This window comes from Fusarium falciforme, chromosome 2 (genome assembly GCF_026873545.1).
Source record: "Fusarium falciforme chromosome 2, complete sequence".
NCBI classification, from domain to species: Eukaryota; Fungi; Ascomycota; class Sordariomycetes; order Hypocreales; family Nectriaceae; genus Fusarium; species Fusarium falciforme.
The window spans coordinates 1,531,307-1,558,684 of record NC_070545.1 but is presented as its reverse complement, the minus strand read 5'-3'; the positions used below and the strand labels follow the sequence as shown (position 1 = coordinate 1,558,684).

General features: G+C 53.6%; 9 protein-coding genes across 9 annotated transcripts; 4 read left to right on the top strand and 5 right to left on the bottom strand.

Annotated features, from left to right (window-relative positions):
- Nucleotides 1-1,969: 1,969 nt before the first annotated feature.
- Nucleotides 1,970-4,060, bottom strand: NCS54_00245000 (Hypothetical protein; the record flags this gene model as incomplete). Its single annotated transcript, XM_053148048.1, has 4 exons — nucleotides 1,970-2,057; nucleotides 2,111-2,439; nucleotides 2,499-3,283; nucleotides 3,343-4,060. The coding sequence occupies 4 exons, from the start codon at nucleotides 4,058-4,060 to the stop codon at nucleotides 1,970-1,972; spliced, it is 1,920 nt and encodes a 639-aa protein (XP_053004023.1).
- Nucleotides 4,061-4,865: 805 nt separating this feature from the next.
- On the bottom strand, nucleotides 4,866-6,761 carry NCS54_00244900 (Hypothetical protein; the record flags this gene model as incomplete). The annotated part of the gene is made up of 3 exons (XM_053148047.1): nucleotides 4,866-5,290; nucleotides 5,344-6,118; nucleotides 6,207-6,761. 3 exons carry the CDS (start codon nucleotides 6,759-6,761, stop codon nucleotides 4,866-4,868), a joined length of 1,755 nt encoding a protein of 584 aa, XP_053004022.1.
- A 689-nt stretch (nucleotides 6,762-7,450) lies between these two features.
- NCS54_00244800 (Hypothetical protein) lies at nucleotides 7,451-9,832 on the top strand (the record flags this gene model as incomplete). Its single annotated transcript, XM_053148046.1, has 3 exons — nucleotides 7,451-7,638; nucleotides 7,689-9,438; nucleotides 9,497-9,832. The coding sequence occupies 3 exons, from the start codon at nucleotides 7,451-7,453 to the stop codon at nucleotides 9,830-9,832; spliced, it is 2,274 nt and encodes a 757-aa protein (XP_053004021.1).
- A 690-nt stretch (nucleotides 9,833-10,522) lies between these two features.
- On the bottom strand, nucleotides 10,523-14,081 carry NCS54_00244700 (Phospholipase D; the record flags this gene model as incomplete). The annotated part of the gene is made up of 9 exons (XM_053148045.1): nucleotides 10,523-12,379; nucleotides 12,425-12,527; nucleotides 12,577-12,831; nucleotides 12,879-12,978; nucleotides 13,029-13,148; nucleotides 13,196-13,219; nucleotides 13,273-13,537; nucleotides 13,594-13,778; nucleotides 13,841-14,081. The coding sequence occupies 9 exons, from the start codon at nucleotides 14,079-14,081 to the stop codon at nucleotides 10,523-10,525; spliced, it is 3,150 nt and encodes a 1,049-aa protein (XP_053004020.1).
- Nucleotides 14,082-16,420: 2,339 nt separating this feature from the next.
- NCS54_00244600 (N-acetyltransferase domain-containing protein) lies at nucleotides 16,421-17,051 on the top strand (the record flags this gene model as incomplete). The annotated part of the gene is made up of 2 exons (XM_053148044.1): nucleotides 16,421-16,834; nucleotides 16,905-17,051. The coding sequence occupies 2 exons, from the start codon at nucleotides 16,421-16,423 to the stop codon at nucleotides 17,049-17,051; spliced, it is 561 nt and encodes a 186-aa protein (XP_053004019.1).
- Nucleotides 17,052-17,552: 501 nt separating this feature from the next.
- On the bottom strand, nucleotides 17,553-18,839 carry NCS54_00244500 (Translocation protein SEC62; the record flags this gene model as incomplete). Its single annotated transcript, XM_053148043.1, has 3 exons — nucleotides 17,553-17,750; nucleotides 17,805-18,355; nucleotides 18,404-18,839. The coding sequence occupies 3 exons, from the start codon at nucleotides 18,837-18,839 to the stop codon at nucleotides 17,553-17,555; spliced, it is 1,185 nt and encodes a 394-aa protein (XP_053004018.1).
- A 358-nt stretch (nucleotides 18,840-19,197) lies between these two features.
- On the top strand, nucleotides 19,198-19,720 carry NCS54_00244400 (Mediator of RNA polymerase II transcription subunit 21; the record flags this gene model as incomplete). The annotated part of the gene is made up of 3 exons (XM_053148042.1): nucleotides 19,198-19,239; nucleotides 19,295-19,403; nucleotides 19,461-19,720. 3 exons carry the CDS (start codon nucleotides 19,198-19,200, stop codon nucleotides 19,718-19,720), a joined length of 411 nt encoding a protein of 136 aa, XP_053004017.1.
- Nucleotides 19,721-19,966: 246 nt separating this feature from the next.
- Nucleotides 19,967-21,023, bottom strand: NCS54_00244300 (Hypothetical protein; the record flags this gene model as incomplete). The annotated part of the gene is made up of 4 exons (XM_053148041.1): nucleotides 20,797-21,023; nucleotides 20,712-20,740; nucleotides 20,198-20,659; nucleotides 19,967-20,142 (listed from the first exon to the last, which is right to left on the bottom strand). The coding sequence occupies exons 1-4, from the start codon at nucleotides 21,018-21,020 to the stop codon at nucleotides 19,967-19,969; spliced, it is 891 nt and encodes a 296-aa protein (XP_053004016.1). The 5' UTR covers nucleotides 21,021-21,023.
- A 1,299-nt stretch (nucleotides 21,024-22,322) lies between these two features.
- NCS54_00244200 (Hypothetical protein) lies at nucleotides 22,323-24,085 on the top strand (the record flags this gene model as incomplete). Its single annotated transcript, XM_053148040.1, has 2 exons — nucleotides 22,323-23,956; nucleotides 24,001-24,085. The coding sequence occupies 2 exons, from the start codon at nucleotides 22,323-22,325 to the stop codon at nucleotides 24,083-24,085; spliced, it is 1,719 nt and encodes a 572-aa protein (XP_053004015.1).
- Nucleotides 24,086-27,378: the final 3,293 nt, after the last annotated feature.

The following is a 27,378-nucleotide window of genomic DNA, read 5'->3' as shown; positions in this document are numbered from 1 at the left end:
TGTAAGTTGGCCGGTATGTAAATAAGGATTGACCGTTGCGTATCTGTTTGTGAAAGGGGGTCTTGGCATGTCCAGTCTAGGGGAGGATACTGTAGATGTTTATATATCTACATAAAATCAACGTCACTACCACATATCGGTCAGTACAGGTAGACTACCTCGAAACTACTGTATCTCGAAGTGAGCCAGGCACTGGGCGAGACCCTTCTTGGCTTGCTATGGCTTGAACTAAGAGTGATAGCCTCCGGGGCATGTATGGAGCATTTACTCCGTCAGTGCCATGACTGGATCCTGTGACACGAGCTCTTTACCTGTCTCAAGTGTTGGCACCGTTAATAGCTCTGGCATGAAGCCTGATACAGCAAGCGTAGTCACGGTAGTCACTCCGTGGCTGGCTCAACATGGTGCCGTGACCCGAGACAGTGGTACGGTGTGTTGAGGTGTTGAAGAGGACCAAAGTTGATATCATAGAGAACTGTCCAATCTTGACAACTAGGTTTGCCTAACTATACAGGAGCTACAGTCAACTCAGATCCCTTTGACAATTAGACCTTCATTCGGCATTGACCATTCGCTACAAGAGAAATGGGACGATATGGTAGTTGTCCCATCCATCCCAGCCCCAACTTATATTTCCTCCCTCAGGATCCATCAACTCATCTAAGTAGTAATGATGGCCGGAACAGTGGTGTTACCAAAACACGATCGAGTAATAATGGCAACATACCAGCTATAATAATTAAACCCCCAGAACTAAATGGTCCCATAGATGCTCCTAGTATCCTTGCCCGTCGAGGTCACATTCATAACGAGGTATCCTTCGGTCGCAGAATAGGTGGTCACGGGGCCCCAGGGACCGTAGACGTTGTCTTTCAGGGTACTTATGGCCGTGGTGAACGTGTTTTATTGCCCGCCGGGGCTCGGATCCCATTGACGATATACATGGTTCATGACACATCATTGGCTTGGAACCTTTCGAAACCAGGATCGCCCTTGATCCTGACGGAGCATGTGGTGGCAGTGATACCAGAGGTAACAGCAGCTCGTCAGGCGAGTTCAGCGACAGCGGGATCGTCAAAGGGTGACGGAGCCGGCGCGGCCCAGACGGAGGAGCCCAGGAAGGGAAGGATGTAAGAGAAACCCATGACTGAGGGTTTCTGAATATTGATTGAGTGGTTGTATAGGTAGTTAAATATTGGCAATTGAAAAGTCTTGGCCTTGGAGAGCCAAGACCAGATATGCATATATATATATAGTGTGTGTGTGTGTGTGTGCCTACCGACTCAACGACACTGCTTAGCAACTACAAAACAGGCAGCTCACTAAAAAGCCATGCCCAATTACAGTAAAGAGAAAACGGCTCAAGATCCATTTCGAGCTGAGGGAGAAGGGCGAGACCGCCTTTGGTTGGCTGTGGCTTGAGCTGAAAGCAATAGATTGTTAGTCTCGGAGATACTAAGGCGGACTAGAACGTATATCTTGTCAGAGATGACATGATGTCTTGGCCCATTTTAAATACTAGCACTGTTGTTAGCTTAAGGATCAAGGTTAATGTGGTTAAACACTCACAATAGTCCTCGCGTGGCTCAATATGTGCAGTGACGTGACCCGTACCGGTGGTGTGTGTGTGGAAGGTTGACAGCATCACGACACAAGTCAATTTCCATCTTGACAGCCAGATTAGATTTGCTTTATTATCCAGGAGCTGTATAGCTAACCAAATGATTGCCTTCTCGCAATGCAAAGGTGCCACGACGCAAACAAATTATTACACCCCATTTGACTCAACAATCTTGCAAGGAATGTCTGGGCCCGTCCCTTGTTATCCCTTCCCTTCTCTTGATAGCACGCAGCGCCAAACTCTTTAACCCATCTCATGCAATGGACCCAAAGCGGGCCCGTTGTAGGTGCAGCAAGACCAAGACTACCTAACCAAGTAAGCAAGCACTGGACGCCACTACATCCATCATTAACCAGCCGCATTTCGAAGAGCTGCCTCTTCGGCCGCCTTGTGCCAATCGGTTTTCATCAGGTAAATGTACTCGATCGCTGCGACCCTATTGTCCGGTTAGCATCTTCACCTGACTTGGTTCAACTGGGGGAAACTCACGAGAACGTGCCAACAGTGACACCCGCCCACAGCCCATCCAGCTTCCAGCCTAGACCAAAGGCCAGAGTCAGCGAGCAGGGCAACGAGAGAACATAGTACGCAATCAGATTGGCTGGCCCTCCGATCGATTGCTTGCCGATTCCTCGGAGCACTCCGTGGGCTCCTGCTGCGAGGCCATCAAACACCTGCATCACAGACACAATCGGGATCACAGCTCCTACGAGCTCCACCACATCCTCGTCCTTGGTAAACAGAAGGGGCAGTTTGTATCGGAGGCTGGTGTACAGGGTCAAGTTGAACATGCCGATAATGCAGGCAGCGGCAAACGCCTGAAACTTGTTGTTAGCATCCACTGACCTGGGCACCAGCATGGAAAACAGCAACTCACCACTTTAGCAGTCATCTTGGCAGGATCGACAAGCCCGGCTCCGATCAAGTTGGCGATTCGGGTCGAAGCAGCGATCGACATAGGGAATGGAATCTCATACGAGAGCGTTGTGATGGTCGCCAGAACGCTCTGTGCGGCAAGATACTCGGGACCGAACCGGCTTGAGCACAACGTGAGGATCTCAAAAGCCAGCCATTCGGCCTCAACCATGATCATACCCGGCAGAGCAAGCCGAATCATGACCCACCAGTTGCTCAGAGCCCTTCGGCTGAAGCCACCCCAGCACTGGCGGCCGTCAATGAAGCGGACGTACAGGAACAGGAAAATGGGGAGTAGGTTGTTGCTGATGGCCACGGCCGTGGGAGCCCCAACAAAGCCCCATTCCAACTTCCACACCAACAGCCAGCTCAGGAACACGTTGAACGGCGCTACGATGAGGAGGATGTACGTCGTCGCGCGGAAGAGGCCTTGAGCCTGGGTAAAACGCTTACCGCCCTCAAACAGGATGAAGCCAGGGATGCTGAAAATCATGACCCTGAGGTATTGTCCTGCAAGGCGAGCTGACTCAGGCTCAGGAACTATTTGCGCGATGATGCCCTCAGAAAAGTACCACAGCACGGCGACAGGGACAGCCAGACAGAACAAGAAGCACGTCATGCGCTGGAACTGAAGACCTACAAGATGCTTATGCCCCGACCCGTACGCTTGAGCACACAGCGTATCAAGACTAGTTGCGAGGCCCTGGAACGGGGCCAGACAGCTGATGGCTGCAGACATATTGGCCACTGCAAGAGTTAGTTTGACCGTTACTGCGAGAGACTGCATATGATAGGTAAGCACTTACACGAGACAGCACCAAGCTCCATCTTGCCAATGCGGCCAACGGCAAAGATGCTGGTGACGTTGATAGAGTACTGCAGGAGAAACGTGACAATGAGCGGCCCCGAGTATGACACAATCGTCTTGGCCTCTCGCTGCCAAGTCGTCTTGATCCGGTGCTCGGCCACGGCATGCTCCCATGTTTCGTTGAGATGTTCAGGCAGGGCGCCGCCATTCTGGGCCCCCAGGAGAGGTGCCGTTTCATCGGGCGGCTGGACCGTAACAGCGGGCGTCTCTTCATCCTCGCCCTGAGGTACCTTGGTGCTGAAAAGGCGGCGGTAGAGCCTGGGAAAGAAGCCCTGCGATTTGTGCGAGTGCTTTGGTGGAAGAACGTGGTTGTCTCGCAGCAGACTGCGCTCAGCGTTGCGAGACTGCTTTCGCTCCAGAGCCGTCAGGCCTGGCTCGGCGAATGCCTGCGGGTTTAGAATTGGTCGAGAGCCTCCAAAGGCGACGCCGCTTGGTCGACGGTACATGGTCGGTCCCGCGTCAAAGTCAGATACCGAGGCATCATCAATGGCGTTGTCCTCAAAGTCGTCATCTGAACACTCAGCGATGTCTCGAGCCAGTGACTGCTCCGCCAGAGGCGAGCCAACTCGCCATGATGACGATAAGGCTGGATGCGCTCCGGGGCCATGAGGAGTGCCATACGGCGAGGCTCCGGTGCCCCTGCCGATTGGATCCATGGAACAGCTCGTGCAGCCGTGAGTCCTTGGGATAAGGTGTAGATGTAGCTTCAATCGAGAACAATCAAGTGCTCAAGTCTACGCAACAGATTTCTTCAATGCGTGACGGAAGAGAACGAACGCCACCACTCAAGCCTCAGACGTGGAGAAGAGTGATCAAAAGAGAGTTGTACAAGGTTTCACACTGACGGGACTTCCTCTCTCGAGTCAATCGGCTCTGTAGACAATGATTCGAGGCGTGAAAATGAAGAGATAGAGTCGTAAGATAGAGTCGTAAGATAGAGTCGTAAGGTAGTTGCGGAATGGTAGTCACCAGAGTCGAACTAAAAAGAGGCGAGATGGATCAACTTGCTTTTCAACGCGGACGGCAGAGCTTTCGGGTTAGTTAGCGTCGACAATGACCCGCCAGCCACAGCACAAAGGGCGTCCGTCAAGTCAAGGTGGAGTCTCTGCTATCTTCGGCCCGGCCAAACTGAGTCACTCCTCCGCTGACCAGCATCCATCTCGATTCGGCAAAAGGCTTGCACCTTTCGCTACCTGCCGGCATCCCACCCACCTCGGCTGGCGGGGAGTCCGATGCACTCTGCTCAGTGTCTCATGGTTGGTGGATCTCCAACCATGCGGGGGTGGATCGTCGCCCAGGACCGCCTGTGGCCTGTGAGGTGCCCTTCTTCGTTTGTCATTGACGGCTCACAGGCTGATGAAATGAGTTGCTGCAGCTCTGGGCAGCTGCCAAATCTGCTGTACAGTATAATGCCATTGGATCAATCAACCAGTTGCCTAGGGGCCAGATCTTAGCCCCCGTTCATCGTTGCCCCCACGCTCTACCCATCCAATCAGGCTCGCTATGAACCATCGTCGCAACCCACGGTATTTCGTCGCTTCCGTATCGTTGCAACGGCGTGTTGTACGGTATTCGCAGTCCAATTAGTGATCGCTTCTTCTCGCTCCTCTCTTCAGGTCTGGCGTCTGGGACATCGGTTTTGAACGTTCCAACCATGATTGAATCTGCCTCCAGCAGCTCTGGCCAGACCAAAACTCCAATTTCCCAAGATGCAATGCGCATTTCGCCTGTAGGGCGTGCAGCCTCGCCCCAGGCCTGCTTTGAAAGATTGGCCGACGTCATTAGGGCCCAGTCGATGGATGACTTGTTGGATCTGATATACGTCTTGATGTGCGGCGCTGCTCTTTTTCGGCCCCCGTCCTTCACCGTAGCGCTCTCGGGGAGTTCTGTCGTTCATTAGATCCAGTCCCAAATGATTCCTTGTCATAGGTCAACTCACTGGCTCCATTAGGAGAGTCATTTGCCCAGTGATGGAAAATTGGGCGAAGATATTCCAGTTGTTTTGCTTGCTGTGCCGACTGAATCTTTGTGTGGATGGAACCTCCTGATGCATACCCATCCAAAGATCTCCGAATCTCGTCAGCCGTTGGAAACATGACCTTAAACTTAGGTTTCCCAAGGCTAGGGTTCTTGCAACTGGACAAAGGTTCAAAGAGGGTTTTCTTTAGCCAGTCTTCTTTTGCTCCCAGGGTGGCGATCGAGGATATCTGAACAACAATCTCTGATTGCTCTTGGTCTTCGCATGGAACTTGCTGCAGACATCTCTTCAAACCAGCCCAGCCCCATGAAGTATCAGACATATCGTGGATGTTGTGTCTACCAGGTACGCTTGCAACAAGAGCCGCTTTGATGCCAGAAAAGTCGTAATTGACGAGTGCATCAGTCAGGGTCTTGCATGTGATTTTGCGCCTGTCATATGCCCGCAGATAGTTTAGTAGGTCGGTTTTAAAGCGATCCCCACTACCAACGGGATGATCTTCAGGGGAAGAAGTAGTAGTGGTTGGCGCAACCGTCATCTTAGGCAGGAGAGGTGATTTCCAGATGCCATTAGTCATGTTGGTCCAGTCTTTGGGGATCATATTGGCGGTGTGAATGATGACCTGCGCAGTGTCGTCATGTCTGAATAGGATCATCATCTTGGAATGATGTGTTCCAAACATTTCTGGCATAGGAGCAATGTGAATCTGAACGTTTTCGAACTCCGCTGCTGCTTGCTAAATGATATTAGCTACTTGGGAGGCGGCTAAACAAGGAGAGGGAGCTCCTGCGATCCGGCCGTGGGTTCGCTCGAGAGCAACGTACCTCAATGGCAATTCGACCCTCATCCTCGCGCTTCCGAAAGCCATGTACGACGTGCACCTTGACGAGATGTCGTGTATCAGAGTCGAAAGCATCCATTAAAAAGTGGATATCATGGAGGAAGTTGAACTCCCAACATTCTGCAATGAGGGGATCACCAAGCAGGTCTCGCAGGCTCACTGCATCCCTGTTGTCCTCCTCTGGTAAGTCTTGTATCCAGGTCAGCTGCCAGGGAGACTTAATCGTTGAAACTTCACGTCGCCTCCTTTCAGGAGGACTGATAGGACGTTGCAGCGATTCGAGGACATGGGCCTGAGGGTCATCAACCCTTTGGCGCTTGGCTGGGCGATCCATCTCCCCTTTGAAGATCGAATTCTTGCCTGATTTGATAGACAAATGATTTTTCTGTGCGTAGCAGAAAGTTGTGAAACAGTGAGCTGCTCGCTGTGGAATCCGTGACAAGGTGCTTTTGTTGTGAGCACTCGTGTAAGGTCGGGGAATACAGGTGCCTTGTGTTGCTAGAGAACGAAGTGTAGGACGTGAAACAAAACCAGGCATAACTCAGACAGAGTCACCGGAGATTTCTTGGGTGTTTGAAAGAGAGAAGAAGAGAAATCCCATGTGTGCCTTTGAGAAGAAGGAAGTCCAGGCATCTACATGTGGTTGGTTGAATCCATCATAGAAGGTAAGCACGGTCCTCTGTCGTGTGTCTGGCTGAGGCAGGTACACATCACTCATCACTATCAAAGGCAAGCCCCGTGTGGCGCAGCAGCCTATGCGCGGGCCCCAGCGTGGCGTCGAATTCCGATGGGGAACGTGGTCTCGAACTCCAGATGCGCCTCCTGAATGCCATCCATCCATCCCGTCTCATCCCCTTTGTCTTCTTACAAAGCTTCGCTCTCTATCTTCGCTTTCGCCTCTCATCATCATCTGCTTTTGCGCCTGGCGAGCGCGATTGTGGGCTTGTATTTCTGGTGTTTTTTTCTTTCTTCCATATCGCGATAGCTTCAAATATTCCGCGACTGCGACTACCATCGGCCAATACGACCGCCACTAATTACCTACGTACCTATTCCACCACCTTGTCCCTCTCGTCTTGATCATCGCTCCCCCACGCTCCGACGAGCCGACTCCGCCGTTCCCATCTCAGCATCCTCTTAGATCGTTTACGCCGTGCGTTCTGATCTGTTTCCTTTAACCGACCGCTGTATACGAGCCTTGCACCGACAAGGTGCGCTTTGCCCGCCATGCGTTTCTCTACCCTTGCGGTGTTCGCAGGGCTGACAGCCTTCGCGCACGCCGAGGAAGATACCAACCCGGTCACGGATCCCACTACTTTCAATGGAGTCTCGGTTCCTCCGCTGCTTGAGTTGTCGCCTACAACTTGGGAGGAGGAGCTGAAGAAGAACAAGTTTCTGATGGTTAAGCACTTCAGGTACTTGGTGCTCCTCAATCATCATATAGCGCCTGCTCACTTATTACCAGCCCGTACTGCAAACACTGCACCCACTTTGCCCCGACGTATCAGACCCTGTACGAGTTCTACTATACCTCGAAACCCCAAGCCGCCGGCGTCGATAAGTCCTTCTCAGAATACTACGACTTTAAATTCGCCGTCATCAACTGCGTTGCTTACTATGATCTCTGCATGGATCATAATGTCATGTCCTACCCGACTACAATCCTCTATGGAGACGGAAAGGAGATCCACAACATGAGAGGAATCAAGAACATGACTGTGTTGAGTAATGCGATCGAGAAGGCTCTTGCAGTTCCACACCCAGGTCGAGCTGAGATCCTCGAACTCCCTGAGCCTGGCGACACCGTCTTCCCTAAACCCAAGACTGCTCAGGACACGACAGAGCTCCCCGATGCTGAGAAGAAGGAACCAGAGAAGGATCTCAAGGCGGCCGAGGAAAAGCCTGTCGGCGAAACCACCGAAAAGCCCCTGGAAAAGGCCGCTGAGAACGCGGCCGAGGAGCCCGCTGGTAAGGCCCCTGGCAGCTCGCTCGACGACATCACCGAGACCCCCAAGGAGGCAGCCAAGGACGAGACGCCGGAAAGCCCCAAGGAGTCCGCCGCCGCTAAGGAAAGCGAGAAGTCGTCGTTCGGCGATGATTGGAAGGTCCCCAGCACTGGCCAGATGCTCAAGAAGACCAAGCCCAAGGACTCAACGCCAAAATACAACCTGGATGGTGTTAGCACCCCCTTGACTCCTGACACCTTCCCTAGTCTTGTCACCAACACGAAGGACCCCTGGTTCATCAAGTTTTACGCCCCTTGGTGCTCTCATTGCAAGGCGATGGCCCCTACTTGGGAACAGCTGGCCAAGAAGATGCAGGGAAAGCTCAGCATTGGTGAGGTCAACTGCGAAGCCGATCACAAGCTTTGTAAGGAAATGGGCGTCTCGGCGTTCCCCACCATTCTATTCATGCAGGGCAATGAACGAGCGGAGTATAAGGGCCTTCGCGGTGTTGGTGACTTCGTTGAGTATGCCGAGGGAGCGCTCGAGGTTTCTGGTGGCATCCTTGATGTGGATGCTGCTTCGTTCGCTGAGCTTGAGAAGACCGAGGAGGTCGTCTTTGTTTACTTTTATGACCATGCTACCACAACCGAGGACTTCAAGGCCCTGGAGGCTCTGCCGCTCAACCTCATCGGGCGTGGCAAGATTGTCAAGACGAGCGACCCCGAGCTCTGCTCCAAGTTCAAGATTACGACCTGGCCCAGGCTCTTGGTCTCGAGAGAAGGCCGTGCGACCTACTACACTCCCATCACTCCTGACGAGATGAGAAACGTTGATGAGCTGGTTTCGTGGATGAAGTCGACGTGGCTGCCGCTCGTCCCTGAGATGACTGCCATCAACGCCCGCCAGATCATGAACCACAGGCTCGTCGTGCTCGCCGTCCTTAACCGGGAGGACGAGGGCCGATTCCAGAACTCCATCTTTGAGCTCAAGAATGCGGCCAACGAGTGGATGGACCGTCAAGTTCAGGAGTTCCAGATGGAGCGTAAGAAGCTCCGCGACGCTAAGCAGATGAGGATCGAGGAGGCCGAGGAGCGTGATGACCAACGTGCTCTCCGCAATGCCAAAGCCATCAAGATCGATATGGATTCTACTCGCCGTAAAGAGGTTGGTTTCGCCTGGGTTGACGGAATCTTTTGGCAGAGGTGGCTTGCCAGCACCTACGGCATCGATGTGAGGGATGGCGATCGTGTCATCATCAACGAGGAAGATGTAAGTATTTCTCTATATCTGACACTTTCGGATAGCATCAGTTACTAACGGCATGCAGCGACACCAGTTCTGGGACACGACTCCCACGGGTAACCACATCATGATCAGCCACACGTCCATCATGGACACTCTGGACAAGATTGTGTATGGACCCAACCCCATCTCTCCCAAGTACACCATCAACTCGTTCGCCAAGTTCTTCTTCGACATCCAGATGAGCTTTGTCGACCGCCCGTTCCTCTCGTGCAGCGTCGTCGTTGCCATCGTGTTCGGCGTGTACTACTGGTTCCGCAACCGCACCCGACGGGCTCGTGGCACCTTTTTCCGCATGGATGATTCATTGGGTCTCAAGGATGGCTTGCTTGGCCAGAACGGCAACGCCAAGTCTGACTAAGGGGCACTGTGAGGGATGACAGCAGTGTGAGGTTAGAACCAGGACGCTCAGGATGTGGCTCCTTGGGCCGTTGCCGTGTCCCGAGACATGCGTCCGGGGTTGAGAGTCACGGCGGTGGCCGCAGTCAGGTCGTGTGGCCTGGTGAAAAAGCAAGTAAGGGGTTGATGGACGGGTTCACATTAGTTGGTTGATATTGTCGAATTACGGAGTTTTCTGGGTTTGGTATTTACCTTGCTTGGTGCTTGGGATCCCCATGCGTGGCACCCTGTATACTAGTTGATGTGGAAACGCACTGCTTGCATATGTCAGTTACCGTTATGCCATGTTCCCTCGCTCGCCCGCTCATTTGTGCGTTGCGTTGCTCGCTTGGCTACACAAGTTGGCCCTTTTCTCTCGTCTCTTTTCTCGGCTGTGCAGTCGTTGATTGATGTGCGTGTTACATGCAGTTCGACGGCCTGGAAGCTTGCATCCGTCGCGGCGGGCCGTGTGGGATAACAGCCTGGAACTTGTCATGGTGCTTGGGTGAAGCCAGAGACGACAATATGGAAGAGTACAACTAGTGAGAAACAAGGTGGCATTCACTGATATGATCCAGTAAGACACAAAAGTACCGGCGTTAGATGTATCCATCCGCGTCCAATCCATCCATGTGCCACATCCAATCTGCCCTTTCCTCCTCCCTCCAACTATCTAGGTGTAGAGCTCATTAGTGAGGTCGTTGAGCGTCAGACCCTCCTTGGCAATATCGTCGACGTCGACAAGGAAGTCGAGAGGCATCTCCACCAGGGTGCCGCGGATGCGTGACAGCCACTGCCTGACCTCGTTGACGCCGCCGGGGAACTCCTCGCGCACGATGTGGCCGTACTCGACCTTGCCCTTCTTGGCCTCCTCCTCGGGCTTCTGGCCCTTCTTGCCGGGGATGATGAAGTGGCGGGCAAAGAACTCGTCATAGTCCTTCCAGGTGCGGACGTGGTCGTTGGGCACGGGGTGGAAGGCCCGGCTAAAGGTCTCGGTGTTGACGCGCGCCGTGTCGGTCCAGAGCTGCTGGAACTTGGGGTGCAGCGGGTCGCGGACCAGGAGGTCGGCTGGGGAGCCCCAGTCGTAGACGTTGGGGTCACGGTCGACGGGAGTCCAGTTTTGGTTGGGCTGATCCCAGCGCTGGTCGGGGATGAGGCCGAGGTGCTTGCGGAAGATGTAGCGCCGAAGGGACGAGGCGAAGCGGGAGGCCGTGTAGGGGCGGCCGTCCATGTAGGACTCGACGGGGGTGGGATCCTCGATGACAACAGCGATCTCGGAGTCGTGAGAGCCTAGCTGGGAACGATCGTTCAGGTTGGCTGAGCCGCAGATGACGAGGCGATCGTCGACGATGAGCAGCTTGCTGTGGATGTAGAGTTCTTCAGTCACGAAAGCGTTGATCTCATCCTCAGGGTTGCCGTCCCAGCGCAGGTCGGTAACCCTGGGACCTTGGTCCATGTAGCAAGAGCTGATGGTGTCGAGAGTCCTATCCGCAACCTTGTGGGCCTCTTGCTGATATCTGTCGTATCGATCGTGCGAGGGGCGAGAGTGGCCGGACTGCTGCTCGTACGTCGTCGTCTTCTGCTCGTATCTCGAGTACTCATATCTCGAATGCTCAGAGTATCCGCCGCCCTGATACTCTTGGCGCTGTGGTCGACTGTCGTACCTCGACTCTTCGTGTCCTCCCTGGTACCGACCGGGCTCCGGTCTTCCGTCGAACCTTGGGTCCGCGCCGGGGTGACGGTAGTCGTCACGCTCAGGTCTTCGGCCGTAGCCTTGAGAGTCGGGCCGGCGGCCATAATCGTCATCATGTGGCCTACCGCCATAGCTAGGACTAGAGTACCCTCCTTGGTACTCCTGACGCTGAGGTCTGCCCTCAAACCGAGGATCGGCATTCGGGTGGCTGTATGGATCCCTACCGCCCTGTCTGTTGTCTTGATATCCTCCACGGTAGTCATCATCCCTTGGCCTACCACCGTATCTGGAATCGGAATATCCACCACGATCGTCATCTCGATCATATCTACCACCAGACCTCTCGCTTTGATATCCTCTGGACTCGGATTGATATCCCCTGGATTCGGAGTATCCACGGTTCTCGTCGCCGCCACGATAGTCTGAGTCGGGGTAGCCGCCGAGCTCCTGGTCCCTTTCCCTTCTAGCCTCTTCGTATGACACACCGGCGCGGGCCTCCACATCAGCCATAGTTCGAGACGTGTTGATGCGGTCATAGTTGCGGAGGTTGTAGAATCCAATGTACCTGCCAGGGTCACGGATACCGGCCTTGCGGAGTTGCTCGATGATACTGTAGCCACCACGGCTGATCGAGTTGTACTGGAATTCCATAATGGCGCGAGTTCCCAGCGCCTCCTCGGCCTGCAGATCGCCGGCGAATGCGGGGACGGCTGGCATGAGCACCCAGACGTGGAAGGGCTGTCCTTCTTGAAAGGCGCGAACGATTCTGTCCACAATGGCAGCACCGATCTTGTTCTTAACAGGACGCTGCTTGTCATCGGTAGCGGTGATGAAGAACTGACATACTTAGCATAATCAGAGAAACAGTATTAAACATCATACCTGGTTCTCGATGTAGACAAAGTGTCTGGCGTTGCGAATGGCATCGGTGTATGCATTGGCGATGGAGTGTTCGACAGGATGGCCAGAAGACCACTCAGAGCAGCTACAACAAGTCAGGCAGGGGCAGCAAGGTGGGATTTTCCTCAGCATACCTTCGAGTCAGCTGAATTCGAGGCATATCACGATCGCGGGACCGATGTCTGCGGTGACGCGGCTCATCATCATCATCTCCAAACGACATGAGCTTGTTCATGCCGCGGCTGAAATGTTCCGTAAAGCCGCCCAGGTAGTCATCGTCCTCTCCCGAGTGCCCACCCCGGTGACCAGAGAAGTTCGACGGTGGTAGCTCGAGCTTGTGATACTTGCCTGGGTTCTTCTTGGCATACTTCTCCTTGAAGATGAAGTTCCTACAGGGGTTAGCAACGGGCTCTATACAGTGAGGTTAGCACCTTACCATCGGTCGACGAAATGATCGACAAGGTTGCTGGTGATGGGTCCGTTCATGCTCAGAGCCACATCAGACCAGCCCATTCTAGAGCTCTTGGTACGGTCAACTGTCAAAGGTCAGGACGACACACTCAGAAATGACACATGGTTCCCCTACGCTTGTTCTGGTTCCAGTCTTGAACATCGGCAAAGTCATAAACTCGGGCATTGTTGTAGTCCTGTCCGGGGAAGATGATAGCGTCCAAGTCACCAGGATGAGCGTCGGCAATCGGATGGCCTATTGATGTGAGTAACAGAAGCAGGGGCAGTACCCAAGTAACTCACTGCTGGTGTCCCATCGTCCGAAACCTGGGATTGTTGTTAGCAATTGATGAAAATCAGCAGTTGGTAATTGCACATACACATATCAAGTCCACCCATAAAGGCCAGTTTTCCATTGTCTACAACGAGCAACTTCTCGTGGTGTGCCCAATACAGGACAATGCCGTCTGCAGTACCGTAGACAGCCTTGATGGCATCACCAGAAGCCTTGGCCAGATCCATGTTGGTCAAGGCTTTGAACGACTTGCCCAGCTCCTTGGTGAGGTCATAGCCAGTAGGGAGATGGTCAGGGTGCCGGAAAACGCGGATATTGTCGCTGAGTTTCTCCAGAGAGGTCCTCGTATGCTACCAACAGACATGTTAGCATACCTTCATGGCCCGTCGGGCCCGACAGAGCTCACCGCCGAATTCAGAGTGAGGGCTGCCTCAACCTCCTTGTAGACGATGATATAAACCTTGACACCCCGGTCGGCAGCGGCCTTGAGCATGCGGTCCAGGCGGTATTGCTCATTCTTGGCCGGAGGACGACGGAGGTACAGCTCAGGGCTCAGCCACCAGTCGAGGATGAAGATGTTCTCCCGGGCCTCTACCATGCGTCAGATAACCGCTTCTGGATAACTGCAAGTAGGGATGGCTGCTGCGACTCACGCTCAATCGCCTGCGAGACGGCCCAGAAGTAAGAGGCGCCATCAACATACCACTTGGCGTTGCCGCTAGACTCTGGGGCAAAGGACTGGTAGCGGTTGTTGGCGGTCTGCTGAGCGTGGTAGCTGTGGCTCCCTCCGCCGTGAGATTCAGAATGCTGCTGCTCTTCCTTGCCGCCAAAGACATTCTCAACCTGCTGGCTGAGGCCCTCGACGTGCTCGCCGACCTTTTTGAAGAAGTCCATGTCGTACGACGGGGCACGCGACCTGATGTTCAGAGGCCGAGAGGGATATCAAGAGACGGTTGGTGATGGGGCAAGATGACAGGATAAATGCAACTCGAGCTGTAGCTGACTAGCTTATCCAAAATGCAGGTAATCAAGCAGATGACGAGATGAGGTTGCAGTGGCAGTGACAAGCTGACGCCATGGAACGGCCCGAAGTCAGCGGGTGGAGGAAGATGATGATTCTCGGAAGATGCATGAAGCGGAGAAGCAATGGATCGATCAATCGAATTGACTGGAGCTGAGCTGAGCTGCCATTCATAGACGGGCATCCACATGCCTTTCAGCCCGGCCAGGCCTGGCTGTGCCTGACTGAGACTTTCCGCTCAATAACAAACACCCTGAGAGCTTCTGGACCCCGCATCACGGCCTCTACGTAATCTGCAAACAGGGCCAGCTTGAACCGTGACAGCTGACGAGTAATAAGTGATCAAGTAGGTAGATAGGTAGGTAGGTACCTATCCAGAGCAGCTTCAACTTCAATTGAAACAGGAATGATGGCTGAATTGTTAGTTGCATCTAAGTTGGTCGCCAAGCATTCATCACTCACCAACCAGTTCCGCTGCCATCCATGGATCCATAGCCATGTCCACATTTCCATCACCAGCGGCCTCTCGCTTATCGAAAACACCACAACTCGGTCAGGGCAGGTTCTTAAGCATAGACACTACTTGCTGTACCTAAAAGCCCCGGATTGTCGCGTGCCTGGCCCAGCAAGAGCATCCATGGATCCTGGCCGATCCTCCTCGAATGCCGGGCCCTGCTCCCGGGTTCATGGAAGCTCGTCCATAGGGCTCCCTCCCCAAGCCTTCCGCCACTTGACGGGATGCAGCACTTAGGCTGCTTGCTGTATACCACCCTCTTTTAAAGACCACCATGGCCCGAGTGAGCAAGGTGACCAGTTAGCCCCTTCTTCACCGACTTTACCTCTCAACAGCCGAGGATGTTGATATCTGAAACCCGTTGTCGTGCGTCCTCCTCGTCCTGGTAACCGACTCTCGTGGTCCTCTTGCTGCTTCTCCCCAACACTCAACGTGTAGCCACAGCAGCACCGTCTTACAGGCCAAGCGGCAACGGTGTTTGTACATGGCCGTGTGTAGTTTGGAAAAGCGCTGGGTCTTTTCCTGCGGCTCATGGGGGATGTTTGGGACAATGAGCAACTGTATGAATGCAACTGATGCCCATCTCGTCCCTTGACATCGTCTCAGTGCCCAAGAGACGATCCAGGACACGCACGTCCAAGAAAGCCACACACGTTTCAACAGCTTGCCAACTGCCAGATTCGTAGGTGCGCCATTTATTCCGTGAATCTGCTACGACGGTGGCGTGCAACCCTCTCCCGGTTCCGCTGCCTCGACAGGATTCCACGTTTGAAGGTGTGTGTCGTGCTCGGTTGATGGAGGGCTGCGCTGCGTGTAAAGGTGGTGCAGGACAGCCCAGGGCAGGACAGCGGAGCCGTTGCGGCGGGAGCTAGAGGGTCCCGGCAGGTGCAGTCACCCCCGTCCGCCGGCAACTCGACTCCACCTGGCGAGTCCCCCTTGGGCAGCAGACTCAGGGGCCCGGCACCGGCGCCGAGACGCTGGAAGGTGCTGGCACTCGCTGTCTTCCAGGGCTCGCCGCAGTGGCTTGCAGGGGCTTGAAAATTCGGATGATTTTTTTCCTGGCGGCTCCATACGAAACCTTGCAAATGGTGGATGGGTTGTGATTCTTCTTCTTCTTGCTGGACGGAGGATTCATCAGTGAATTCATTCATTCCCGTCATTTCTGGACTACTGACGGAGTACCCATTCCGTCGACATTCACCCTTTAACTTCCTGTGCCGATATTCTCCGAACCGTCACCTCTTGATAACACCAGAGTCTCTTCTCTACTCTGCCTCTCCCTCTCCCTCATACTAGCTCTACTTTGCCCAGTCGTTTACCAGTCAATTGAGTTGAGTTTACTCGGCCTTCTCCTGGATCTGAGTCTAACCTGGGATGTCTTGGTCTTGGTCCGCTTGATCGGAGAACGAACCAATATCCCCTCATCAATAAGCCTCTAAAATCTTGCCCAGCATCAGCTTCACCAACCGTCAACATCGCTCGACCAGCCTCTGCAACTCGCTGTATATCGCCTTTGGGCAATTGAAACCAGACTTGTTGCGGCCCAAGTTGAAGACAACCACAAGCCCTCCCCCCATGTGGGCTATGCATTGACATCCATCTATACCCTTCCTTGACGGCTTATTCACACCTACCACGTCCGTTACTACGCAGCTTGTGTTCCAAATACTTTCAACTCGTACGAGTTACTTGTTAAAAATGTCTGGCGCAGGAACGGTAGCTCTCTTCTCCCCGAGCCAGCACGGCCACTTGATCCCCTATCTCGCCGCCATCCACGCATCCTGCATCACCCATGACCGCACCATCGCCACGTTCCTCCCCCCTCTATCCCACGAGAAACTCCTCGCCTGGTGGAAGGAACGCATTGCAGAGGTTGCCGATGGCAAGCGTCTCATCTTCATCCTCCTCAACGAATCTGAGCCGGGCTCTCGGCCGAAGGGGTCCGATGTTATGGGCGTTGTCATGCTTGCCATGCCCTCCTCCGAGACGGGACCCTTCCGCGGCGTCGTAGAGAAACTTCTTGTCCACAAGACGTTTCGCGGCAGAGGAGGTGCCAGGACTTTGGTTTCCGCTCTCGAAGCTGAGGCGGCGCGGCGCGGCAGGACGGTACTGGTAAGTTGGATCAAGTTAACCCCCTGTGTTGTCGGAAGAAACGTTCTAACCGGATTGGTCTCAAATACAGCTCCTCGATACCGAAGCTGGAAGTGTCGCAGAGGAGGTGTATAGAAAGTTTGGCTACGTCGAGCTCGGCCAGATCCCCAGGTACGGTCTGAGTCCAACAGGGGAGCTCAAGGACGGGACCTTCTTTTACAAGCATCTCCAACTGTGAGCCATGATGCTCCTAGGGGCGTTCCTGTGAGAGGAGCTGTAGGCGCGAGAATTGGTTTGTTGCTTGTTTCAATAGGTAGTACTGTAGAGCCTCCAGGAAAGGGGGTCGGAGAGCGAGGCGACTCGATTTTGCTGTTCTCATGGATTCTGGCCGGCGAGGAGCTTTGGTTTGTTTTTAGATCCCGAAAAGAAAATGATTTGTGAAATGAGCCTACTATTAGGTCTATGCCAGCAGTGAAGCAAATCCTTCTGTGACCGCACTCAAGCGTGAAAGCTCAACTACTCATGTATATAGGCCAGCTTTCGGGGGAAATATGAACGCCAAGTAGGTATCAAGAAACACAGCACCAACGACTATCGGCTGCATTCTCGTATCGACTAATGTCTTATATCAAGGACATCCTGCTCCATTACTACCAATGACTGCACAAATAGCAAGAAATGTTGATACACAATTCCGGAAAACGCCAACCACCCGGGTTCACAACTTTTTGTACAAGACCTACTCGTCGTCCGCCAGCTCCTCGACCTTTGGCGCCTCGTAGTGCCGTTGGTGTACACCAGTCTTGACTTGGGTATCTGTGCCTGTCGTCGTCGCACTTGTAGGCGCAACTTGTCCTGTAGCAGCAGCGAAGGCAGGGTTGGGGCTGGTTCCGGGAGCAGCCGCCGCCGACTTCTTCTTCTTCTTCTTCTTTTCCGTCTGTGGTCAAGTTAGCATTCCCTCTAATTTCGCCTCCACTAGACCTCTACTGACCTCATGCCAAGCCCACACAGGCTTGAAACTGTCCACAAACGAGACGTCTTCCCAAAGGTTGGGGAAGAGCCACAGACCGGGAGGTGTGGTGAAATAGGTAATGCAGAACAGAATAACACGGAAGATCGCCATCACAAAGAACAAACCAAGCAGTCCCAGCAAACCCCAGCTGAGGTAGTAGACGCCCTGGCGAAGCACCAGCGGCCAAAGAGGGTACAGGACGATAGCGAAAATGGCGAGAAGAGCCAGACCAGCGTAAATTTGGCGCTTGATCTGACTACCCTCCCATAGCCAAATGTAGTACATGTCGTCTCTGGCCTCTTGTTGCTGCTCGATCTTGACAGTCCACTGACCCTTGACACGCTTGGGCTTCTTGCCGTTAGGACCAGCCTGGGGCTCAATCTTGGAGACCCGCAGGGCGAGCATGCTCAGGGGGAGCAGCTTAAAGGTGTTCTCGAGGGAAGCTCGGTCGGTGATTTCAGGCAGAAGGGGGTTCTTCTTCCGGGCCTTCTCGTACGCAGGGGACTGCAGGGCTCGGAGCGCTCGCTTAACTGTGCCGTTTTAGTATGTGAATAGCTTCATGCGCCAAGCCAACCTACCTCGAAACATGTCCTTGCGCTCGCCGTTCAAGATGACAGTTCGAAGCTTGAGCTCCTGGCCTCGCAGGAACTTGGCGAGAGCGATGGCCTTGGGGTTGGGAGGTCCAGGAGTGATAGGCTGAGGGCGACCCTGTTGTGGGTGAGAGTGGCCGTGGCCGTGATCGTGGTCGTGGTCATGGTCGTGGTCGTGATCATGGTTGCAATCGGGGCCGTGAGTGTGGCCTCCTTGCTGTGCCTGTTGCTGGGCGCGCATTCGCATCTGCTCCTGCGCCTGCCTCTTGATGTGCTCAATGAACTCGGGCACAGTCATGCCGGCCTTCTCGGCGTCGATGGCGAGTTGGCGCTGCATGGCCTGGATCTGCTCGGGCGTCGGTCGCTGGCCAGGCATGGGCATGGGAATCTGGCCCGGCCCGGGCTGAGGGGGTGGAGAGGACATTGTGCAAGGTGTTCAATAAAAAGAGTGTAGAGAAGAGTTAGAAAAAGAGGAAAACGAACAAGCACGGTGGTGAATTAGAGAGATGCGGGTTGGGAGTTTATTATGAAAGAGCGAACATGATATTACTGCCACTTGGACCACACTGTGCCAATCATGTCATAGCTCACCCAGAGACAACGGTGTTCACTTCACTTTCCCAAGATCGAGCCCCAATAATTGCCGGCCGGAATTGTTGATTCCCCGCCCTCCGGCTTATCTTCACGTGATAGCGCATCGGTAGTGAACTGACGTCGACTTTCCGCGCAGCACTTTAGTGGACTGCCAATCGCGGGAGTCCAGCAACCCGACAACCACCACCATGGGCGACCGCTTGACTCAACTTCAGGATGCTGTTGATCAGGTTTGCGCTTCTTCTCCGTCCTCTCTAATACTATAGCTAACTCATATAAAAACAGCTTGCGCAGCAATTCGTTGCATGCTTGCACTATGTAAACAAGCGACATGATCTGGAAACCTTCGGTCCCAACGACAAGATTCGCGACGTTAAAGATGCCCCGAAAGAGGGTGCGGCATCCCGATTTTTACATATAAAATGCGCCTAGATACTAACCATATCTGCAGTCGATTCCCTACCCCCAGACGAGTTTCGAGCTGGAATGGTCGAATTGTCGCAAGACTTGATTCTCAAGGAACAGCAGATTGAAGTGCTCATCTCCTCCCTCCCAGGCCTGGACAACAGCGAGATGGATCAGGAAAGATACATCAAGGAACTCGAGGAGGATTTGAAGGTCGCCGAGGCCCAACGCCAAGAAGCTATCAAGGAGAAGGACCAAATATTGTCCGAGCTGGATTCTGTGATCAGCAGCATCCGACGTCCTTGAGTGTTTCCGTGCTTCTCTGGTGCCACGTGCCAACATCTTTATGGTTGCATACATAGCGAGGAGTTCAGGTTGGGCAACGACAGGTCAGGGCTTTGATCCGTGCAGGCTTAGTCGAGCTTGTTAATGAATGCATAACGCAAATGGTATCTCATTCCGGGAAGTGCCTTGAACGCCACCTCTCAAGGGTTTTGTCTATATTCCATGTGCGATTTCTTCTCATTCGTCCAAATCTAACCCAGTCAACACCTACGCGGTACCTGCTGCCGATTTGAAAAATTGCGGATAAATGTCACGCAGCTCTCTGAGATGGCGGATCTGATATTGTGATGCCCGGGTCTCGGGAGCCTGCACCCCCTCCTCAACGAGATGGGCAGCTGTCCAGCCAAACTCTTTGGCCTGTGTGCAGTTCAAGGCAGAATCATCTAATAGTTCGTTAGCACAATTTCAATAAGACGAGACGCGAGATAACAAACATACCAACAAAGAAACAATCCTCCACTCGCTCCACACCTGCTTCGCGCATGGCCTTCTTGTACATCTCTGGGTCAGGTTTGCAGATCAAGGGTTGATCGGCATAGTTGCAAAAGGTGAGCCCATCAAAAAGGTCGTCGATGCCAAGAAGACGAACCACCCGCTTGCCGTGGTTCACATACGCATTGGTGAAGAGCCACATGGTGACCTTGGTCTTGTCAATGTCCTCAAGGAGTTCCCGAAGCTCAGGATTGGGCTTGATGATTCCCTCTAGAGGTAGCGCATCGTCCACTTTGGCATTGTAGTCGAGAGGATCAATTTGGTGGTGTCGCACAAGACCTTCGATGGCTAGGCCATAGCTGGTGTAGTATTCCTTGTGCAGCTTCACAGCCTCATCCCAGGGCAACTCCAGGTGTTTCGAGAAGTATTCGTCAATAAGCTTTGCCATAAGATCATGAACCTTGGCGCCTCGATTCTCGGTTAGCCTGTGGTCATCATAGACCCTTCTCTAAAAACTCACTTCTTGGATACAAGCAGTTGTCAATGTCGCTGCGCACGTGTCAGCTCAAGTCATTCATTTAACGTCATGGCAAAGGGATACTTACAAGAACAAAACCGGCTTCCCGGTGCTCACGCCGTTAGTACTGCCCATGGTTGATTTGGCACGGATCTTTGTGTTGGTAAGGCGACTGTTGACGTTGGAAGAGTGAAGGTGCGATGTCGGGTATGAGACACGGTGTGAAGGGGGAAGGACCAAAGATCTGAAGACGGGATTGAGTGAAATAAATGCTGAGACACGTGGTCGTCTTTGCAACATTGAATGGCTCATCAACAAGAAAAGCCGAGTTAAATGTTTGAGGGCGATCCAAGCCAAAAGCGAAGACTAGCACTTGCTCAATCGATGATAGGAGCGATATTGACGTCGTAGCCCACCAATGACTCTTTCGGCGTAGCTGAATAATCCCCACCGTACCTGCGTGGACAGCTCCGATCTCCGATGACGGGAGCGGAGGCTCCATGCAACTACAAGTCATCATGAGCACGAGCCATGATAGAGAAACAAATGAAATAGGTTTTCTTGCCCCATTTGAAATATAGCTGATGCTTTGTATAAGCAATAAGACATATATGCATAGATACATAGCTCTACATCTAGTCTAGAAGGATTCAATGATCGGTTCGCTCCCAGGGGACGCCACAATGGGAGCCCGAGTACGACTGTGGAGCTGTCTCCCATGGTCAAGTCAATGGTATGGATGTCATCTCCAGTGAGGAAGTCCCCCACGCGGTCGTAACAAAACTTGAGACACCAAGACGCCCGCGCTTAGCTGAGAGAGTAGAAAGGTGTAACTGAATAGTGTAAGCATAAGCAAAATGAGAGATAAGTAAGGGAAATAATAATACAATTGCTTTCTAATACTATCTAATGACTTGTGATATTTTTCTGCCTTAGACTTAGTTTATTTTGCCGTGATAACTGCAGAGGCATGGCTGGTTTAGCGTCTCATGTTTTTTACGACCGGGTGTCCCCCTTACATAAAACATTTTAAGTGCCGTGCTTCAAGATTATGACATCTCGCGCCCTTGGAACTAAGATCTAAACTGCAAGTCTCGAGGGGGCTTTATCTTTATCCTTGAGAGATGTGTAGGTAGGTAGGCCTGGCTCCCAACAGTCCTGTAGGTGATAATGACGGTGAACCTTGATGGCGTATGGAATGACACGTAATCGAGTGTTTGGATTAAGTATATGTGAACCATATAAATGCGATATGCCCTAGATCAAAAAGAGCTCCTCATATCTCTATGTATTTTTTTTTCAGTGGGGATACATCAAGCCCTCGAAGCTCTTCGATGCAGTCGGTGACGGCTGGGTGCCACCTGGGATCGTCGATTCTGCCACATCCGGCCAGTCACACCGCCTAAATTAATTTATCGCAGCCGACCACGAGCTGCCATCCCTCCCCTCCAAACAACATCAACTGTCCATCTCGCATTTCAAGAAGCATCTGCTAAATTCCGCGTCTCGCGCCGCTGCTCGTCGATCTTTTGCTTACGCATAGCCGATCTGAAGGCGCCCTTGCTTTGGATAGGCACTGGGTAACGCGACGTGTGCTTTTCGTTTCTTGCCGACATGGCACAGGGACATGTTGTTCACGGGCAGCTCGCTGGCGGGGATGAGCTCCTCGGCCTGTCTAGCGCCCAGCGTCATCGATTCCATCAGTACGAGAAGATCGTGCGATTCTCAGACACGATTCTATCTGGTAAACACCCAAGCATCAAGCCTCCGGCTAATCTGATTGCATCTGTGCAATCTTCCATCCACCCAATAGATGTCACCATCGAAAATGGTGCTTCCAACTATCAGCCAGACGAGTCGCAGTACTCTGTCGCGAAAACCCAGCAGCCGGGCGCGTCAAGATCTGGCCTGCCTGCCATACCCCCTAGCACAACCAAAGTCAGCAAACCTTACGGGTCTGGGACTGTTGAGATCAATCCTATTTTCCTAGAAAAGTCGGACGATCTTGTCAAGGCAGAGTTTCAATTGCAGCGGCAGAGACTGGAGCGTACTTTGAGGGACGAGGTTGAGCAACGGCGGGCGGCAGTCAAGAATGCTGCTCAGGGAGAGCCTATTCCCGACTTCGACCTTAATGACGTGTTGACCAAGGCTCTGAAACTCGTCGAAGCCACTGCCGGGCCTGCTCCTGATGATGACAATCCTGCTACTACTAACCTCGAGACTGCAAGTGATTCCTTTGACGACAACACCTTCTACTCGTCCCAGCACAACACCCCATCCTCGGTTCTCACGTCCCGCGTCCGCAACGAGTCCGAAGAGGCACGAGGCCTAGACACTATCGATTCACAGCCGCTGAGCAGCGCCCGCAATGTCGCTACTTCGCGAATCCATCCCATTGATGTTGATCTGGAGACGAGCGAGCCGAGCGCGACACGGCCGCGTCAAGCCTACGCCAACCCATCTACCAACAATGGTGCCTCGAGCATAAACAATACGTCACATGTTGGGCGAGTCCCGGGCTTGACATCGTTTGCCGAGGACAGGATTGTTTCAGCCCAGGACACAGGTGCTGGGCCAAGCCATTCTGAGGACTCGAGCAACACGGAGATCGACCGGCATAGGGGCAGCAATAGATCCAATCCCCGCCGGCAGCCCCGTGAACATTACATTGACAGCCGTCCCCCTTCTCCTCTCATGAGAGCACATGAGCGGTCTGCTCAAGCATCACCATTGACAGCAGCTAGACGGGCGCCCATGGCCGCTGAAGCAACTTCAAACTCATCCAGAGGTACACCTGCACAAGTTGCTGCTCTTAGAAACGAGCCTATCACTGTGACCAGCCCAGAAAGCTCACCCCAAGGCGGAGGAGCATCCGAGAAGAAGAAGGGAAAGAAGAAGAAGCGGAAGGCGGACAGGCAAGCGCCCGAGGCCGAGCCAACTCCGTACATCAAGCCAGAGCCACGATCTCCATCTCCCATGAGTGCTCCCTCTTACATCCGCCCCAACAAGCGCCAAAGGTACACACAGCGTCAACCAGAGGATCCCAGCTACGAAGATGTCAGATATGAGCGCCAGACTGGCGATTACCCCCCAGAACCCCTCTCGAGCCGTCTAGGAACAGATGACCGAATGCCGATAGGGTACGACAGACCGAGCCTCTCTTCTCGACGTGCGGTAAGCACTGCGGTTCCTGGCAGCACTGTCTATAGGAGGGAATACACCGATGATCGCTACGCACCCGGCGGCCCGTATTCAGTGGAGCAACCTCCACTCGTTTCGGCTCACCATCCAGGAGAACCGTCAGTGGGGAGAGCAAGCTCACAGGTTCGGCCAAGCGAGGGTCATCAACGTCCATGGCCATATCACGGGTCCTATGAGACATCACTATCGACCAGGCCAGATGGAGATGTCTTCATGGCTCCTCCAAGGCCGCCACCGACTCGGATTATTGTAGATGCCTTTGGGCGTGAGTATATTGAACCACCACGACCAACGGTAATCCGGCACTCAGTCGCCCCTCCCGCTCGATCCGGTGATCCCGAGATCATTTACGAACGAGCCGCGCCTCGAGCATTGCCCAAACAGACGGGCATGGAGACATATGAAGAAGGGGGGACGGTCTACAGGCGACCTTCGCCGACGTATATACCCAGGCGAGTCGTCACACAACCAGAATACATCTCGCAGGATTACAGGGACCATCGGCCACGTGAATATCCGACAAGGCCGATGGCACCTCCAGGGGAACCTGTGGAGTTGATGGCACCGCCAGGCAGGCGGCGTGTGGAGGAAGGCCCAAGAGACTACATAACAAGGGCGGCCAGCGTGCGACCAGCAGAACCCGTGTGGTATGAGGTTGCCCGAGATTACGGACGGGTGCAGAGCGTACGCCCCGAGGGAGCCGTACGTCAATATGCAACCAGTGTTCACCCGGAGAGTCGCCGTGAGGCTGCGCAGCCTTATGCACGAGAATATGGCACCTTGCCGGTGGAACAAGGGGCAGTGAGACGCGAGTACAGCGCGCGTCCGCCCTTAGAGCGGTACTACAACCAGCCGATGAGAGGTGGGGAGGACATTGCCTTTATTGAACAACCAAGGGGGGCAACACAGGAAATCGTGTATGCAGATGATGGGAGGAGGGAAGTCTATCGTTGATGTTTGAGGCACAGGCGTACGGATACAAGGGAATAGACAACAAGGATAGACAGGACAGAATGAGGATAATAATCACTAATGACACACAATCTCGAGTTCACCTCATAGAAACCTGCATGTGCAAACAGGCCCCATTACCGATGCGAGTGGACGTTTACTTTGCGGCGTCAGCCTTACGCCGAGCGTCTGGATGTGTAACCAGAAAGCTTGACCGAACCAACAAGGCGCCGTGAATGAGTAGACAAAGCCTCGGATATATAACCCCTAACGCGAGAGAAGGAAAGAAGTCAATGAGGCCATTCCTGACGGATAGAGGGGAATGCCAACTCGGGGAGTGCAGGGCAGGGGTTGAAGCAGTACAAGACCAGGCCAGGATCTTGAGGAACGCAACCTTTGCTAGACTAAATTGCTTCTCCCCTGTAATGGTTTTCATGGGTGCTGGGCCGGCTCTTTTGATTGAGTCTGCGCAAGCTGTAATCAAGAGCCGGCAGATGATGTGCCGTTTCACAACGAGACAATGGCCAGTGAGAACTCTCTCAGTCGTCAGAGGACAGCATCTGCCAGGGGTCGGGTGATATCCAAGGGGTGGTATATATCACATCCCCCATTCACCGAGCAACAGGAATACGGTGTAATGTCCGCACAGGCATCAGCATTGTCTAGCATTGTTTTATTCATGCTGTCGTGGCAGCTTCTCAGCACGCCCAGAAGTTCACGGACAGCCATGAGAGACTCCGAGACCCAATGCTGGACCAGTCGGATCGCCTCGAATCAACTGGGCTACTCAGTGGTACCAAACTGGAGGGGTCTTTGGTACGAATGTTGACATTTTGAGACATGGTCACATCTGATGAATCTGACTGCCGTGTTGCCTGCATCTCCACTAGTCATGGCTTCGCTTTATACCTCCACGGCAAAAGACAGGTGTTTGAGTTATCAAGGGGCACAAGGAACATTCATCAGTTGCAATCTCTACTCGACACACCCAGATAGGTTCCGGGCCTAGGCATGCCCAGCCTCGCGTTGTTGGACATGCACGCATACCGTTTGTGTGATGTGACCCACGAGTCCCCAGGGATATGTGCCTGCGAGTGGCGTGGCTCGTGATCGGTTCTCTCAGCTGCAGGCAAGCAGGCAAGGCAAGGCAAGGCAAGGCAAAGCAGAACAGAGCAGAGCCAAAAGCCACTGGAATTCGAGGCGGCAACTGAAGCAATCAACGGGATGCAAGGACGCGCAGGCGCGCACGTTCGACAGTCCAGACCCTGTCCCGCCACAGACAAACCCAAGAATGCCGGCTCCCTTGAGCAGCTCGCGATGCTGGAAGCCGACTCCCTTGTTCAAGTACATACCCGTCCATGATGATCGATCACCACAGTACCGGTCAAACAAGGTGCCTTGCAAGTTGACATGTTGAACGACGAGTTGCTAGTGGACAAGCTGATACCGGGCTCGTGGAGAGAAGAGCTGGGCCTGCATGGGCCAACCTCAAATCAACTCGCTCCCTCACCCTTGGACAAGTCACAGGCAAGTCGCAGACAAGTCACACAGACGAGGCCTGGTCGTGTGGGGACGCCGTGTGATCGAAGCTTTAGCCAAGACACGCTACCGAGCGAGATACGGCTGACGAGAGATGGCAATTCTTGGGCAAGCATGCATCCCGGCATCTCTAGAGTTGCAGCTTGATGGATCTCCTTTTTCTTACCGTCTGTCTCTCTCCTGTTTATGCTCGGGAACATGGTTGTGCAGAAACAATCACTTTAGATGCTGCAAGGCCTGACGATAACCTGTTGGTGTGGACGAATGTCAGCGGAGACGACCCCATTCCCGTGCAGCTAGGTGGTCCTCCATCTAAGCTGAGTTGGTGTTAGCATCCAAGACAACGGTACGTGATCCCAGCTAGCGGCTTGGTGGATGACCTGGGTATTCCTACCTTGTGTCTTGACTGAGCTGGTCAAGATGCCTCTCCCTCCAAAGCTGTGCGTGCTGGACCATTGCCGAAGTCCTCCGGCTGTCCACTAGGGCTCTCTGGAACGCAGTCGGTTTGAATCCCGTCCCCGGGGAGCCTGTCTCCCGTGTCCCGTTTGGAGAGCCGCCGCCAGTGCAACGACAGAGGCTGCAGGAGGTGCCTCCTCGCCTGGCACCTGGGCTGATGGTGCCCCCCACCGCCCAGAACGCAAAGCGCGCCCATGCCATGCCATGCCCTAGGGGGGGGGGCCGCTTCGTTGCCGTTCGAAGGTCACCGAAGGCCGGCAGCGATCCCGCTGCTGTTCACCTTGTCGTCATTGGGGTTGGTCGTCGTGGTTGGTGACTTGTCTATTGCGAGCGAGAGTGCCCTAGCCCCGGGTAAGAAGAGTAGAGTTCTCACGCTGGCGGTACGTGATTGGGCGTACTTGGGGATTCAACTGAAGCGACCAGATTCCAAGATCTGTGCGATCAGAACCTCTCTGCTTGCCCTTGGTAGTGGTGGTGGTGGCTGCTCACAGTGGCTGTCGTTTATCCATGCCCTTGCAAAATC